Source organism: Delphinus delphis, chromosome 15 (assembly GCF_949987515.2).
Source record: "Delphinus delphis chromosome 15, mDelDel1.2, whole genome shotgun sequence".
Classification (NCBI taxonomy): domain Eukaryota; kingdom Metazoa; phylum Chordata; class Mammalia; order Artiodactyla; family Delphinidae; genus Delphinus; species Delphinus delphis.
The window spans coordinates 53,005,061-53,021,948 of record NC_082697.1 but is presented as its reverse complement, the minus strand read 5'-3'; the positions used below and the strand labels follow the sequence as shown (position 1 = coordinate 53,021,948).

Sequence of the window (16,888 nt, the reverse complement as noted above, 5' to 3'; positions counted from 1 at the left end):
TCAGTCTGCTTTCTGCCTCGCATCTCATTTGTCCTGGGCTGCTCCTAATCCTGTTCCTTCTTCCTCCTCCCAAGAGCAGAGCTCAGAGACCTCCTAGATTGGGGACCTTCCAGGGCCATCAGGGTCATTGGCAGGGTGGCCATGTACAGGTATGTAGGTTGTAGCCTGCACAACTCTGTGTGGTTGTCCTGGTCATTGGGCCACTTTAACTGAGCGGAGGCTGAGTCCAGGGGAGCCTCACCCAGAGGGCCATACAGCCAGGCCCCACCCACCTCAACCCCCAGCCCACCCCCAAGTCCAGTCACTTCCACACAGGCTTTGGGATTCCAGCAGGCGCTACATGTGGAGTTGGGGTCCAAAGGCAAGTAAAGCCTCTGAGCCCCAGGAGCTCTCAGCGAGGAGGGGAGGAAGTGAAAGGAAGGTAGGATGCCCCAGGAGAGTCAGCAGGGAGCTAGGGAGGGGGCTGGGCGGCACAGTGGTGAGTGCTGGGTGCCGGAGTCAGGTTGGCCTGGGTGTGAGTTCTGGCTCTGTTACCTTCCAGTGTCCCTGCAGTGTATGTGGCTGCAGTGTCCCCTCCTTTAACATGGGGATAATGCGGAAATTATTCAGCCTTAAAAAAGGAAGGAAAGGTTCATGGATGAACCCTGAAGACATTATGCTCAGTGAAAGAAGCCAGACACAAAAGGACAAATATTATATGATCCCATTTATATGTGATACCTAGAGTCGTCAAGTTCACAGAGACAGAAAGTAGAAGGGTGGTTGCCAGGGCACGGAGAGGGGGAGTGGGGAGTTAATGTTTAATGGGTGCAGAGTTTCAGTTTTGCAAGATGAGGAAATTGTGGAGATGGATAGTGGTGATGGTTGCACAGCAGTGTGAGTGTATTTAATGCCACTGAACTTGCACTTAAAAATGGTTAAAATGGTAAATTTTATGTTATGTATATTTGATCACAATAATAAAAAAAAAAATCACATTGGAAAAGTCTGAAACAAAATAGTGGTAAATAGTGCCAGCTTGGAGAGAGGGTCCATCTCCCATGACACTCTGTTGAGAGCATGGCGTTGAGATGGAAGGGGAAGGAGACACCCACTCCCTGACCCCCTACTCTTCCACCTCCACCCATGACCTTCCTTTGGCCCAGAGTCACCATGATGGTGGCAGATAAAGTCCCCTGTGGGGAAGGGAAGAAGGGACCCCATGTATGAATTTCCCACTGCTGTTGTAACAGATCAGCACACTCTTTAGTGGCTTAAAAAACAACACAAATGTATTATCTTACAATTCTAGAGGTCAGAACCTGAAATCAGCCGCGCTGGGCTACGATCAAGGTGTCGGCAGGGATGTACTTCTGGAGGCTCTGAGGGGAGAATCCGTTTCCTTGCCTTTTCCTGCTTCTGTAGCCTGTGTTCCTTGGCTTGTGGCCTCTTCTTCCTTCCTCAAGCCATGTCTCTCTAATCTCTGCCTAAGTCGGGCATCCCATGGCCTTCTCTGCTGATGTGTCTCTGTCTCCAGTCTCCCTCTGCCTTTCTATTATAAGGACTCCTGTCGTTGGATGCAGGGCCCACGGTAAATCCAGGATGATCTCATCTTGAGATCCTTAGTTTCATTACATCTTTAAAGACCCTTTTTCCAAATAAGTTCACATTTCCATGTTGCAGGGGGTTAGGACTTGGACTTGTTGTCTTTGGGGGACCACCATTAGCCCACTGCAGGGCCCAGCTTGCGACTGTACCCTGGGTTGATTTGCCTCTCCTGGGGTGCTCTCCCCCATGTCCCTGCTCCTGTGCCCAAGGGTCACTTTCAAAAGCAAAGCCCCTGCACCCAAGCTCTGTGTTCACGGGGACCTGGGCCAGGACCGCTGTGGCCTCTGACTCCTCTAGGTTGAAAGGAGGAGTGTCGCTCTTGCCTTTCAGCAGATTAGATGTTACGCCAGCCCCCCATCCAAGTCAGATCAGCGCCGGGGAGCAGGGACGGGCAGAGGAAGAGGTAGGGCTGCGATTGCGTTGAGTCAGAGGTCTGGGAGGGATGAAGGAGGCTGGCCCATGGTGCTGGAGATGGCACTCCAACATCAAGAGGTCAGCTCGGGTCATGATTCTGCCCACCAAGCTGGGTCAGACCAAGGGGCTAGGGGCAGACAGCCTCAGGCTCTGAAAGCTAAACTTGGCCCCTTCAACAGACCCCAAGTGACCCCCACAGCTCAGTCCCTGAGGCCCTAGCTGCCCAACCAGCCCCTACCCCAAGCTGCCCCTGCTTTGAGGAGAGGCCAGGGTTCCGGGCCATCCACTTCTCCCCTCTGCCTGGGGCCACCCGATGTGACAGTCAGCAGTCACAGGCAGCTATTTATTTATTTATTTGGCCACACTGCACAGCATGCGGGATCTTAGCTCCCCAGCCAGGGAACAAACCCACGCCCCCTGCAATGCAAGTGCAGATTCCTAACCACTGGACTGCCAGGGAAGTCCCAAAGGCAGCTATTTAACATGTCATATGTTCATGTAAATAAAAAATATAAACAACAAAATTAAACATCCAGTTGCACGAGCCACATTCCAAGCGCTCAATAGCTACACGTGGCTCGTGCTTCCCTTAAAATACAGAATATTTCCGGCATTGCAGGAAGTTCCTTTGGCCAGGGCTGCTCTGAGTCATCCCTGGACCAGCAGAGGTTGCACCCTTTCTTGGGAAGAGGATGAACTGGGTGGGTGTGGAGTAGGGACCCCAGGGCCAGGAGGAGGGGGTGTTTGTCCAGAGCCGGTTTGTGTTGACTCATCGGTTCCGAGGCCTGAGCCCGGGTGAGGGATTAAGACTGAGCCAGTGACCAGAGAATGGCCCGGGAGGGCAGCCTGTGGTGACTGGGCCTCCTGGGTCCAGAGCAGGAATGTTTGACCTCAGCAGAGAGAGTGGACAAAGGGCCCGGGCAGGTCCAGACTGGGGTAGACAGGCAAACTCGCGGACATAGGGGCAGCTCTAGTTTAAATCACAAATGGCAAAAACACAGCACCTACTGGTTCACTTGCTACAGCCTAGACTTCCTTTCCTGCAAGGCCTACGGACCCCCGCCTTCCTGACCCCCATCCACCTTTCCAGAGCCTGATGCTTTCATCGTTCATCTGCCACTGCCCCGTGGATGGGCATTTAAGTCATTTCACTTGTTTAAATGCGGTTGTCGGCTTGCTTTTCTATCCCTTCCTCGTCCCAGACCGGGGCATACAGGCTGTATCTTGTTAGCTACTGTGTCTCCAGGACGGGGTATACAGTAGGTGCTCCATCAATGGATGGGTGAACATGTGGGAGGCACTTTGTGGGCAAGAGGTCAAGATCCTCCCCTCGGGACAAAGAAACCTGATTCCCATGGAAACATCAGTGATGCTCAGGAGGGAGGAGAAGGAGGAGGGAACCTGGGGTCCCTGCCTGCCTCCAGTGAGAGGCTCCAACCAGCCTCAGCCTGGGGTCTGGACACTTTCCTCACAGTATCCCCGGGACCCCCAGTCTGTGACTGTGCCTGGGGTGCTCCATCCTTGGGGACATGGGAGAGGTGCCATCATCCACCAGGGACCTCATACTTACACCGTCCCCACCCCAGTCCTCTGCCGCCAACTCCCTGAAGGCAGGAACGTGTGTCCATTGTATTCCACTTGTATCCTGAGTGCCTAGAGCAGGACTTGTTACATAGTAGGTGCTCAATAAATATTGGACGAATGGACGAATAACTCCCTTCTCTTCCACCATGGTCCTGACTCAGGACCTACTAGCCCTTGGTTGGTCCTCCTCTGGGGATCTTCCCCAGGACCATGGTGCAGTGACCCTCTCATTCACTCACTCATTCATTCATTCAACATGACACTGGGCACCTACTCTGTGCCTGGCACCTGCTGAATGGTGGTGGAGGTGGAGACAAGGGTGCTGGCTCAGACCGCAGGGTTTAAATCCTGAGGCCCCTCCTGACCTTCCTGAGCAGGCACTGAATGCCTTGGAGCTTCAGTTTCCACATCTGAAAAATGGGGAGAGGAAGAGGGCCAGTTTGTCATCTTTGTTGTGGCGATGGTTTCACCATTGTGTGCTTGTGTCAAAACTCATCAGATGGTACACTTTAAATATATATACACTCTGTTGTACGCCCATCACACCTCAACGAAGCTAGAAAACACAGTGCCGACCCTCTGAGCCAAGCACTTAGCACAGGGCCTGGCATATAGTAAACACTCAACAGATGTTGTTATTGTGTGTCATTGTTATGTGTCTTACTTCACTGAATCCTTTTAAGACTCTATGGAGCAGGTGCCAGAGAGTCCCCATTTTGCAGATGGAGAAACCCAAGTTTGGAGAGTTGAAGACATTTCCCCAGGGTCACATGGCTAGGAAATGAAGGAGCTGGGATTTGACATCTTAGCTCCCTGGCTCTTCCCCATTTTACAGATGGAGAAATTGAGGTTCAGTGAGGTTAAGCCCCCTGCCTAAGATCACACAGCTGGGCGCATGGCAGAGCCAGGATTCAAATCCAGGTTGGCTTCAAGCTAAAACCTGATTTGATTCCATATTCTCTCCCCTGTGGCCTGGCCTGGCCATTACTCAGGCCCCCAGGCACAGGAGGGAATGGGGTCCTGCCCTCCTGACCTAGGCCATTCCCAGGGGCTGTAACACACTGGCCCCAGAAATGTAGCCCCACCGGTCTGGGCAGCATGAGCCCTGGCAGGCAGGGCAGGAGGAAGTAAGCTTGGTCGTGGGGAGGGGAGTTTGGGGGTTGGGTTGGATAACCTGTCCTGCGAGGATCCCAGGCCTGGCAGAGCCTGTCTGGCCCCATGGCCCCACCCAGCTCCACTCACTGCCCTGACAGCGTGACCTCCTCACTGAGTGGCCCTCACAGCTTGATCTAAGAGGCCCAAGGATGGGCTTGAAAAGAGGTGTCCAGAGATGTGGGGTAGGTTGTGCTGGAAAGCCACCCAGAGTTCAAGATGAAGCCTGGATCTACAAGATGCGATGATGGGGCAGTCTGGCTGGGCCAGAGTGGATGCCAGCCTGTGGGTGAGGCCAGGTCCAAGAGTTCCCCTGCTGAGCAGAGGGTTAACCCCTCAGTGGCTGGGTCCTGGGGCAAGGGCCAGGGTGGCCAGGACCTCCAGCCCCTATTCAACCGCTGGTCAGGAGCTGTTTGAATACTTTGATAGCAGACATAGGTGTACAGGTGCACACCTGCATCCAGAGAGGGCCAGCAGGAAGGTCATCTGAGCAGTGGCTCCCTTGGGGAGCAGCAGAGTGGGGCTGCCTGGCAGGCAGTAAATAGGTGGCCAGGATGAGGCAGCCTTCCAGGGGCCCTGGGCCGGTGGGGGCCTGAATCACATTCTTGGGGGATGACTCAGGGGCAGGCCAAGTGGGTGACTCACCATGTACCTTCTCCTGTCCCTGCTGCCAGGGCCCAGCCTCCCCTCTGGTCCCAGGGGGGCTGTGGGGAGCTCACTAGGCCCCCAGCCCAGGGCTGAGTGTGTCAGCCCATGTGGGCTGGAGGGCCAACATGATTTTCCATCCCCTGCATTGTTTTGCAAGAAAAGTAAATACATGTTACAAAACTCAGGGTGAAGCTGGGTCAGCCCCCTCCTGTCCCCTTGGAGGGCAGGGAGGAGAGGGACCTCCATGCCAGGTGCTCTGCACACATCACCAAGCGCTGGCTCATCCCCATTTTACAGATGGGGAAACCCGGTTCAGAGAGGTTAAGCCACATACCCAAGGTCACACAGCTGGTTGTATGGCAGAGCCAGGATTCAAACAGAGGTTGGCCTCAAGCTACAGCCTGTGGGTTCTTCCCAGGCAGGTATAGACCAGGGCCTGAGCATGGGCTGCATCTCTTTCTGTTCACAGCTGTGTTTCTCAGGGTGGCCCAGGAACCCACACGCTTCAGCATCCCAGGGAGTATGTGTTTGTTAACATGCAGATTCCTGGGCTGTACCAAGACCCACCCACCTGTAATCTCAGAAGAGGGACCTTGGAATCTGTATTTTTAAATGCTCCCCAGATTGGGGTGAGGCCATACCATTGGAGATGGGAGAATGACTGTCTGCAGAAGAATGGGCTGGGCCTCCGCCCTAGGAGAAAAGGCTCTGTGGTAAGGAACCTGCACACCCCTCTCTCCAGGACTGGGGCAATGCTGCCCTTCTTGTTTCAAACTGGTTCACAGAAACACCCCAGCCAGCCAGGGAGTGAGTGAGCACCTCTCCAGCTGCTGGGGAAACATTGACAGCAAATAGGGAGGGTGTGGGTGACCCTTCAGAAGGTGGTGGTCCTCCTGGGAGCCGGCAGCCTGGCCCAGCTGTAGGGAGGGGACAGAGTTCAGGGCCTGGTTGCCAGGGAACAGGATGGCCCTACGGGTACTATCTCCGTGAGGTTAACCGTCACATAAACCGCAGGAAAGCAAACACTCCCCCTGAGACCCCACCCCACGGCACAGGCAGAGCAGATGAGTCACTTGGCATAAGAGGGCTCCATGGAAGCAAACAAATCCCATCTGCCCAGAGGAGAACTCACAGGGCCAGGTCACAGCTCCCATCCCGTCCGGCCTGCCCACAGAGCAGCGTGCACACGCGTGTACACATGTGCACACACACATACACACACATACACAGCAGCACCAGCTCAGAAACCAGATTTTAGAGACTGGAGGGAGGAGGGATGGTGCAGCACAACTCAAATTCCTCCCTCAATCTGCTAATTCTCCCTGAAGCACCTGGGCTGGGCCCAGCCTAGTCAGCGGAAGCCTGGCCCCTATGCCCGAGCCCAGGAGGGTGGAGGCGGGTGGGGGTCTGAGGGCGCGGGGCCAGAGCAGGCTAACCCAGGAACCAGCCCAGCTGGGCACGGGGCCTCTCAGTACTCTTCCCTGGAACATGAGATAAGAGAGCTTCCTCCTGCGGGGGAGGACTGGGAAGGCTTCACCGGTATGGGTCCTTGGGGAGAGTCAGTCAGCTGAAGCATGTTGGCCACATGCCATGTTGCCTGGCACGGAGTTGGTCCTCAATAAACGAGAAATGGCATTAAATCATGTGTCACAGGTGTCACTCAGCAGCTGAGCTTCAAGCCTGCTAACCTGGAGGTCTCTACTTAGGTTCCCTCTCAGAAGCCAAATTTCACTTTTCTAGGAGGTGTGGAGAAGGAAGATATGAAAGTTTGGAGAAGTCCAGAGTTCTGACACATTTTGGAGGAGTTCCTGTAATTGCTTGTAACCCTCAACCCCATGAGCACGAGCCTCCAGCTGCAGAGGTAATCCCCTCCCATTTGTGGAGCCCTCACTCAGTGCCAGGGGGCATACCAAGTGCTTAACACATGGGATCTCACCCTAGGAGGTGGATGCTATAGTTGTGCCCATTCCACAGATGAGGAAAACTGAGGCTCAGAGAGACAAAATGACCTGCCCACAAGCTGTTCACATAACTGAAAAGGACTGAGCGAGGACTCCACCCCAGGACTCCCCAGGCTGCTCCCCCTCCTCCCCATCTTCAGAGCTCTGATAACGCTCTTCTCCCCAGACTCATCCCAGTTGGCTTTGTATTTGTTTTTAATTAATTGATTGATTAATTAATTAATTTGGCTGCATCGGGTCTTAGTTGTGGCATGTGGGATCTTCTCTGCGGCCTGCAGGGTCCTTCGTTGCGGTGCACAGGCTCTCTAGTCGTGGCGCATGGACTTAGTTGCTCCACGGCATGTGGGATCTTAGTTCCCTGACCAGGGATCGAACCCACGTCCCCTGCATTGGAAGGCGGATTCTTAACCACTGGACCACCAGGGAAGTCTGGCTTTGTAGTTGTTGTATCTTTGTCTCTGACCTTAGACTATCAGCAACTTGAAGGTAGAGAGGCTTCTTTCCTCAGCATGGGTTCTATTTTGCCCAAGTGTTATATCTTCCAAAATCCTTATCAACCAGCATCTTTCAGTCCAGTCAGAATGTCCTACAAGGAAGGAGGTTAGTACCATAGAGTGTGGTACTGAGTGGGCACTGACAGAGGGGCACAAAGTGGGGAGGGGGCAGGGGAGAGGGCGGCAGGGAAGGCTCTGGGAAGAGGGAATGCCAGGCTTGGGTCATTTTGAAATGAGTTTTTAAAGAGTAGCTGAAAAAAGCCATTGGAAAAGCAATCTAAGTACATATAAAAATAATATCCAAAGGAAATTTTAAAAAATAAACTAAAATCCAAACACTATAAAAGAGCGTATAATGAAAATTCAGATTTCTCTCCTGAGGGGACTCATGGCTAGCAGTTTGTTGTGGAACCTTCCAGAAGTTTTCTGTGTGTATATGCACATACATTCCCTGCTTCTCCCTCACACTTTGCTGCTGGTGCCTGACTACATATATGACATCTCATTCTTTTCCAGCTGCACGGTCTTCCCGGTGTAGATATGCCCTGGGTTATTTAACCACCTGACCCTGATCCCAGTGGCCAGCAGGTTGTTTCCAGGGCCTCCTCCCTGGCAACACTACTGCCATGAACGTTCCCTAAGGTAGGTTTAGCCTCCAAGGGAAAGGTAGTCAGGAGAAGGAAGGAAAAGGGTTTCCACGCAGGGTTGTGCCACAAAGCAGGGTGATGGACAGTGTTCCTTCCTGAGCCCTTTGGCTCACCTGGGGTGCAGGAAGGGGTCCTGGGTGAGCAAGCTTTGTCCACAGTTCGGGCTTCTGTAGACCCCGGGTCCCTGCGCCTGCCCAGCCTGTGTGCTGAAGCCTTGGCTCCTCCCTGACACCTGCTCCCAATGTCGGCTGGCTGGACTTGCAGTCTCTAGGTGCCAGCCAAGCCCTGTCCTAACCTCAGACTTGGGAAGGGCAGTCCCTTCAGGATGGAGGGAATTGCTCAAGCCCTCGGCTGCCTTGTGAGGAACTCCCTACCTAGGACGGGCGTCTGAGAGAGCAGCCAGGCAGAGCCAAGTTCAGAGGGGAAAGAAAGGTTAGGTTTGACTGGAAGGTCTGTTCAGGTTTCTCCACCTGAGCAGGTGGGGAGCTGCAGGCAGGATCCCTCACTCCTGACTTCTCATAAGAGGCCAGGGACCACCAGGGGCACTTGCTAAAAGTTCAGATTCCTGGGACCCTTCCTGTGCTCCCCAGTCAGGAGCTGGGGGTGTGTCAAGGCCCTGGAATCTGCATTTTACAAACTCCCCTGGAGATCCTGAGCTGCGGCACCCCCCAGGGTCCTTTATCCTTTTTAGGTCCCCAGACCCCTTTGAAAAGTTAACAATTTGAGGTCATCAATTTATTATTATTATTACTATTATTATTAATATGTGTCATTCCCCCTCCCTTAAGAGAAAGGCTCTTTGCTGTTTTTTTGGTTTTTCCCTTTCCTCATCAACGCAGAAGAACCAGGCAGCCAAGGCTGGGAGAGTGTTCATGTCTGTTGAATGAGTCAATGAATGAACCCGTTGAAAGAGATAGACCCTCCCCCCAAAAATGCACATTTGGACACACACATTTTGAAAGCAACTGTAGGAGGATCCACAGACCCGCTTAAGCCCATCTGCAGATGCCCCCTTAGGAATAAGGTTTTCCTAAAGTCTCTGTAATGCTTCAAAACTGAAGTCCTTTGGTGGCAGGGACACCAGTGGCCTAAAGGACATTATTCTCAGATGCTCTGGGGTCTGGGACAGGAAAAGCCTGTAGGCATCAACTTCCCCACCAACCTCCTTATTTTTATTTTATTTTTATTTTTTATTTATTTATTTTTTTGGCGGTACACGGGCCTCTCACTGTTGTGGCCTCTCCCGTTGCGGAGCACAGGCTCCGGACGCGCAGGCTCAGCGGCCATGGCTCACGGGCCCAGCCGCTCCGCTGCATGTGGGATCTTCCCGGACCGGGACACGAATCCGTGTCCCCTGCATCGGCAGGCGGACTCTCAAACACTGCGCCATCAGGGAAGCCCCACCTCCTTATTTTTAAAATAAAAAACAGCTGGGGAAGGGACTGCCCTGAGGACTCTGGATACCCAGTGGGGGCCCCTTTTTCTCTGCCTCTCAGACCTCATTGCTCCCCATTTGAGCCCTTTGGCCATAGCTTATCTCCAATGCCTTCTGGCATCTCCCGGGGGAATGTGTGTTCCTCCTTCCCAGCTGAGCTCAGAACCCCCAGCGCCCTCCAGAGTGGTGCTGAACCCTCCCCGCTGCCAGGGCCCCACCCTGGCTCACCTCCAGACTCAGTTCACTGTCTGCTAACTGCAGCCTTCTCTACTGGCACACGGCGCAACAGGGCCACGGTCTAACCTGGACTCGTGCTGGCACAGAGTCTAACTTGGCACTTCCGGCGCTGTGCTAAGTGCTTTGTGTGAATTAACTACAGGAACCTCCTATGGGATGGAGGACAGTTGTTATCACTGTTTGACAAATAAGGAAACTGAGGTTGGGAACGGCAAGAAGCCTTGCCAAGGAGTCAGCTGACTGTAGCGGCAGGATTTGAACTCAGGCGAGCGCACTCCAGAGCTCCCTTCTCTCAATTACCATCGACACTGCTACCACCTGAATGTAATTCGCTAGCTATCCGAGGCATAGAGACCCATCCAGTGTCTGCCACACCTGGGAGGTGGGCACCCACCTGGGTTCAGCCAACGAGAAGGGAGAGCTGATGCCCAAGAGGGGCAGCAGAGAGCCAGATGGGGCCCTCAGTCAGGGGGGAGCCAGGCCCGGAGCGCGGGGGTGAGGGGGATACTGAGCACGCTCGGGAAAGTGGCCAGTGAGCCCCCGCCCGCCTGCCCAGCATCTCGAATGTCCGTGCTGGGCGGTGGGCTGTGTCCTGACAAGACCCGGTGTCCCCACCCCCAGTCCAGAGCGGACGCCCCACTCGATCTGGCCCGGCGCCTCACGAGCCTGGAAGCCCCGCCCGCCTGGTGCCCCTCCTCCGGGAAGGTAAGCACCACCTTCTCGGGAGCGGCTGGGAGAGCCAGTGGCCTGCGAGAGCCCCGCCCCCCGCGAGTAGTGACCGCGCGCCGCCGCCGCGCAGCACTCGGGGCTCCAGCGCCGCCGCTCGCTCACCTGTGCTCGCTGCCCGCCCTTTGGTGCGCGCCGGGGCCTCCGCAGCCCAGTGCCCAGACCGGCGCCGCGACCCGACGTCCCACCCGCCCACCCCAAGCGCCACCATGAACTCGCTCTTCAAGAAGAGAAACAAAGGCAAATACAGCCCCACGGTTCGGACCCGCAGGTGAGGAGGCGCCCATGCGCAGCGCGCTTGGCGGCGCGCTGGGCCGGGATGCACCGCCCAGGTCGTGGGGGGCACAGCCGAGCCTCGAGGGCTGAGGGGATGGGGGGTGCGCAGGAAGCACTGCCCTGGGAGGCCCAGGGGGCTGGGAACCCAGCCAGGAGTGCGCGACTCGCGGGAACGCGGGGCCCGAGGGCCACCCTTGAGCTGGGAAGCACCGCCAAGGTGGGGATGCGGATGGGCTGGGGGCGCCGAGGGAAAACCCGCTATTTGGCACCGGAGAGTTCTAGGAGCCCAGAGAGCACTGGCTTGGGTGCTTAGAGGGCGAGGAACTTAGCTGGAGGTACAGGGGACCTCGGTGTTGCGGAGTCGCCCTTGCGCCAGGGGTCCTCCTGGGCCAGGAAGCACAGCCAGGGTGGAGAGTGGTGTGTCCTCTGGAGGATGCTACACCCAAGGCCGGGGAGTGGGGTGCGCAGGGGACCTAAGCATCGTCTAGGGGCGCACCCGGGCCGTGAAATATAGCTGGAGCGTGAGGCGTTGAGTGGCGGGCGTTCACCAGTGCTTCTTGGAGAGCGCGCAGGTGCTCCTGGCGTCAGGCAGGCGGGGATGGGGGGGGGCGCCTGATGGGGTTGTGCCACCTGCGGCAGCACTTCCCAGCACCTGCCATCCTGCGCTCCAGAACCTGGTGCAGGGGAACCGGTGGGTGTGGGGTCGGGTTGGGGGAACCTGGGCTGAGGCACCCCTTGTCCACCACCCGCCCCGGGGTCTGCGCATCGGCTGAGAGACGATGGGGCCTTCTCCCTCCGTGATTTCTTAGGGGCGTGGCTGCCCCCTGAAAAATCACAAAGCCCCGAAACTGGTGGCGTCTCTAAGCCTCGGGTTCTCAGGGCTGCCTGGGAAGGGAATAACGTGTCTCAATGTGTTTGCTTTGAAACGGCAGCCCACGTCGGTTTTAAGCCTAATGTATTCACTTCATAACTGGAGATGCTAAGATCGAGAGTGGGGGCAGAATCAGACCCTGCCTGTCCTCTCTCTAAGGAAAATGGGGCGGGGCCTCCTAGCTGGGAGGGAGCCTTTACCAGACTTCTCTCGACAAGGGGCTTCAGGCAGGTGGGGAACTCAGCAATTGCATAGCCCACCTGCCTGGGAGTATCCACGCCAAAGTGCCCTCACCTGAGACACCCCCTCCACCGAAAGCTGTCCCTCACTCCCTCCCAGGCCCCAGATGAAAGTGAGGACACTCTGGCCTGGGCTCCCACCCTGCCCCTGTGGTCCAGTCCGGGCAGACCTGTCTGACAGGTGCAGGCGGCCTGGGCACTGGCATGGGGAGTGTGAGCCTTCCATTTCTTTGAGTTCCAGTCCTTTCAGAAACTCCCCTGTCCTGTGACCCCACTGCCGCCTCTCTCCTTTGCATTGTTTCAAGCTCAAAGACATTTCTTCCCCTCCCCTCCCAAGATTCCCGCCCCCCCACACACACACATACACGTACACACAAGCCTCCCTGGTCTTTCACATCCCCAGGGAATGGGCAGGGCCCTGCGTGCTGTTCCTCTGTGGCTGAGTCCAGCTGGCTCTCAAACCCAGCTGGGGTCCCGTCCAGTCCCTGAAATGTTCTTTCAGACGTTGCACAATCAAATGCTCCGTGCCAGGCACGGAGGACTATTCTGTTCTCCCCCCACCAAGACTGGGGCCCCTCCAGTCCTTCACACACACACACACCCACGCACCAGGAGATGGGCCAGCCTCGCCCTGCCCTCTGCCTCCCCCATCCCTCAAGCTCCCCCTTCCTCCAGCTCTCCATCCATCCAGTTCCCCAAGGGCTGGGCTTGGACCTAACAAAAGTTATAATGAATCCAGACAAGCTGGGAGGGTCTTGGCCTTCCCAGCAGAGGGTAGGAAGGAAGGAATTCCCATCCTTTACAGCTTCAGGGACTCAGGGTGGCAAGGACACAGGTCCTGCCCCTCTCAATACTCCTGGCCCAAAGCAGCCACCCTCTGCCCCTGGCTGAATGACTGATCTCAGCTTAGAGATCTCTTTCTCCAGGAAGCCTTTCTGATTCTCTCCCCAAGATGGGGTGAGAGACTCTTCCATCACACCCCCGTGGCCCCACACAGTCACAGCCCTGGGTAGGAGCCAGGTGCCCATGGTCGTACAAGCCCAGCATGTCCCTCTGCCCCTTCCCCTTGGTGGGGACAAGTTCATGGACCAGATTGTGGGATGGGGGGTTGCCTCTTGCCCAATTCTGTCAACAAGAATCTCTTGAGTGTTACCGAGTGCATAGCCCTGTACCTGTAACTCTAAGATGTGGTTGCTGGTCACAGGGTGCTGACCCCCAAGTTATTCTTGCACCCTGAGTTTTCTGGGGCCCTCCTCCTCTGTCTGGGGGAAGGCGGGCGGGGTTGCCAGTGAGATTCAGCATTGAGGAGGCTAGGAGCTCCTCACCTCTGGTCCCAGCTCTGCTACATCTGCTGTGGGCAGAAACCTCTCTGAGCCTCAGTTTCCTTGTCTGCAAAGCAGGGATGGTGCTAATATCTTCTGCATAGAGTTGCTGGGAGGAGCACATGTAACAATGGAGAGAATGCCCCCAGCACATAGGAATTACCCAGCCTGAGGGTCAGCATCCCTGTCCCCAGCAAAGGGGATCCAGGAACCAGGACTTGCGACCTTCACACCCAGCAGTCACGGGCTTTGGACTGCGCAAGTGAACAGAAATTAGTGAATGGAGAGCCCCCTTGGAGAAAACCACCCCTCCCTGTTTGTCAGCCTTTTAGCAGCTGAAACTGGGTGTGAACTCAGCTGCTCTCATTGCCCTGGTTCCTAATGACAGGTATGGGAACTGGTGTGCACACCTGAACTAATGACAGGGTCAGGCCTGATGGTTCAGGTCACTGAGGATAGTATCCAGCTCAGCAGGGGCCCTGGTCCTACCGCCCTGCTTTGTGGCTGAGAGTACAGCTCCAGCCAGCCCCTGCTTCCCGGCTGTGCGACCTAGAGAGAGCTGCTTGGCCTCTCTGAGCCTCTGTTTTCTCACCTGTAGAATGGGCATAAAAGTAGTACCTGCCTGGTGATATTGGCATGAGGATTAAATGAAATAATGCAGGGAAGGGTTGAGAATTATAGGAAGCCTCAGTCCACGACAGCTATGATGATTATAACTATTGAATAAATTCGAATAGGCACCTACTATGTGTCTGGGATTGGGCTGGATGCCATGATGGACAGGCAGTGCACTGCACAACTCAGGGGGTACCATTCCCAGGCGGTGGGGGTGGATGTGGAAGAGACATTGACAGTCTCTCTGCACTTGATGGAATTTTGCTTAATTACTAGTATGGTTACAGGACTGTGTCGTGGTGGTGATGGGAGCCTGGTGCGGGAGGATGTAGAGATGGACAGACGAGGTCTCCAGCCCGATGGCTCTGGTGCTCCCTGACTGGTCTGAAGTGAGGGCTGTCAGGGTTACGGGGAGACCTGGGCTATCAGGGAGGACTTCCTGGGGAGGTGTCTGCCCTGTCATTGGGAGAAATGGAGTGGTTAGATCCAGTTCTGGAGTTAGACTGAATTCTGCCTGTGTTTGATTTTGGCAAACAAATTTGGCCTCACTGTGAGCTTCAGCTTCCCTATCTGTAAAATGGGGCTAATTTTGCCCCTCCACACAGGCCTGGGCCCCACTAAGCACCCAACAGCCTCGGCTCGCTTCCTGACCTCACCTGGGCACAGTCCTGCAAGAATGGCCCAGTCCTAATGGGGGGGGGGTGCCCTATGTGGGAGGCAGGGCCCAAGGCTTTGGAGACTAGTGAAAGAGCTGCGTGTCCTCCTGGAATCCAGCTGGGGTACCCTGGGCCTCTCGGTGGTTAAAAGCATAGAGTCTGATGCCATCCAGGTTTGAGTTGAAGCCCCAGCTCTGTCTCTCCTAAGCTGTGTGACCTTGGGCAGATCAGGTAACACCTCTGAGTCTCAGTTTCCTCATCTGTGAAATGGGAGTGATGCAGGAACACCCAGCTGGTGAGGTCACTAGTGGATCAAGCAAGATAATGCATGTGATGGGCCCAGCCCCAGACCAGGGCTTACAGTGAGTGCTCAGTAAATCATGGCAGCCAATACTGGTAATCACACACTGCTGTTAAAGATGAGAATGGTGCTAAGACCAGAGGTGACCAGGCAGCTGGTCTTCTTCCAGCTGTGGAGGCTACAGCCCAAGTGGGGCAGGAGGTCAGCTGACTCTCATTCAAATCACCCCAGCATTCACATGGACCCCCACTTAAGAAAACACATGGAGGGGGACTTCCCTGGTGGCACAGCGGTTAAGACTCTGAGCTCCCAATGCAGGGTACCCGGGTTCGATCCCTGGTCAGGGAACTAGAGCCCACATGCATGCCGCAACTAAGAGTTCGCATGCCACAACTAAGGAGCCAGCGAGCCGTAACAAAGGAGCCCCTGTGTCACAACTAAGACCTGATGCAACCAAATAAATAAATAAAATATTTTTTAAAAAAAGAAGATACATGGAGAAACTTCCCTGGCGGTCCAATGGTTAAGACTCTGGGCTTCCAATTCAGGGGGCATGGGTTCAATCCCTGGTCACGGAACTAATCTCCCACATGCCGCGCAGCACAGCCAAAAAAAAAAGAAGACACATGGAGAGACACTCATGCACTGATCAGTGAAGCTGGAAAGCTTGAACAGTTTGGGGGAGGGCCCTGTCAGCAAAGCCCACCTCCCACCATGTGGGTGACCAGGACCGAGTGGTCCACGCAGCCATTTCTCAACACCTACTGTGCTCCCAGCATGGCCATGGACGTTATAGCATCTCCTTCTGACACCGAGCCTGCCAGGCTGGCGGTGGTGTCCCATTTCACAGAGGGTAACACTGAGGCCAATAGTAAAGGCACTCACCTTGGGCTCACAGCTCACAAATGGCTGATGCGGGGGGCTCAGGGCCCCTGGGGAGGGAAACTAGGTCTCCCCACCTGTACTTGGGGCTGGTGGCAGCTGTCTCTGGGACTGCTGCAGGCCAGATGGTGGAGTCATTGGGTTTTGTATCCCTGACTCCGCCCAGCAGCCCTTTCTGCCTCTCCTCTCTCTGGCTTTGCCCTCACTTGCCCAGTTCGCTTGGCAGAAGGAACGAGACCTAGTAAATTAGATTCAGAACAGAACAATGGCTGCTAATGGTGGCATTTCAGGCATGGTCAGGGCACTCATCTGGGAGCAGGGAGTTTTGTGGGGAGAGGCTGAGCTCAATTCATACCTTTTAGGCAACACTCTAAGGAGGGTGAGGGACCTCTGGAGGGCCCTGGGGGCTGGGGGAGAAGCTGCCTTTGGGAGCGTTTCCAAGGCTCTTTGTCAAGGGAGGAGGACCCAGGAGTCCCAGCTCCTCTCTGCTCTAGGCAGGGCTGTGCGGGGCGTTGCCAGTGCCACCTGCCACTCTCCCAGCCTGCCTGCCCCAGCCTGCCTGCCCCAGCCTGTCTCAGGAGTGCGAAGACAGAAATGGTCCTTGGTCTTTGTTCTCTCTGCTTTTGATGGGTCTTCTGTCTTCCATCCTCCTAAGCCTGGGGAGGGAGGCCCCAGGTGCCCCTTCCTGCCTCCAGGCAGGTGGAGCCCTTCCCTTTCCTGCATGGGAGGGCCTGAGCAGAGAGTCCCCTGTCCCATCCCCCATCTTCTGTGTGCTCCATAAACAGGCTGCAAGGGCTTCCTTGGCACGGTGGTTAAGAATCCGCCTGCCAATTCAAGGGAC

General features: G+C 55.5%; 1 protein-coding gene across 1 annotated transcript in view; it reads left to right on the top strand.

Annotated features, from left to right (window-relative positions):
- Nucleotides 1-11,094: 11,094 nt before the first annotated feature.
- PPL (periplakin) overlaps nt 11,095-16,888 on the top strand; it is a 43,190-nt gene continuing 37,396 nt past the window's right edge. The window contains exon 1 of the mRNA XM_060031690.1: nt 11,095-11,156. Coding sequence (XP_059887673.1) covers nt 11,095-11,156 — 62 coding nt within the window. The remainder of the gene's footprint in view (nt 11,157-16,888) is intronic.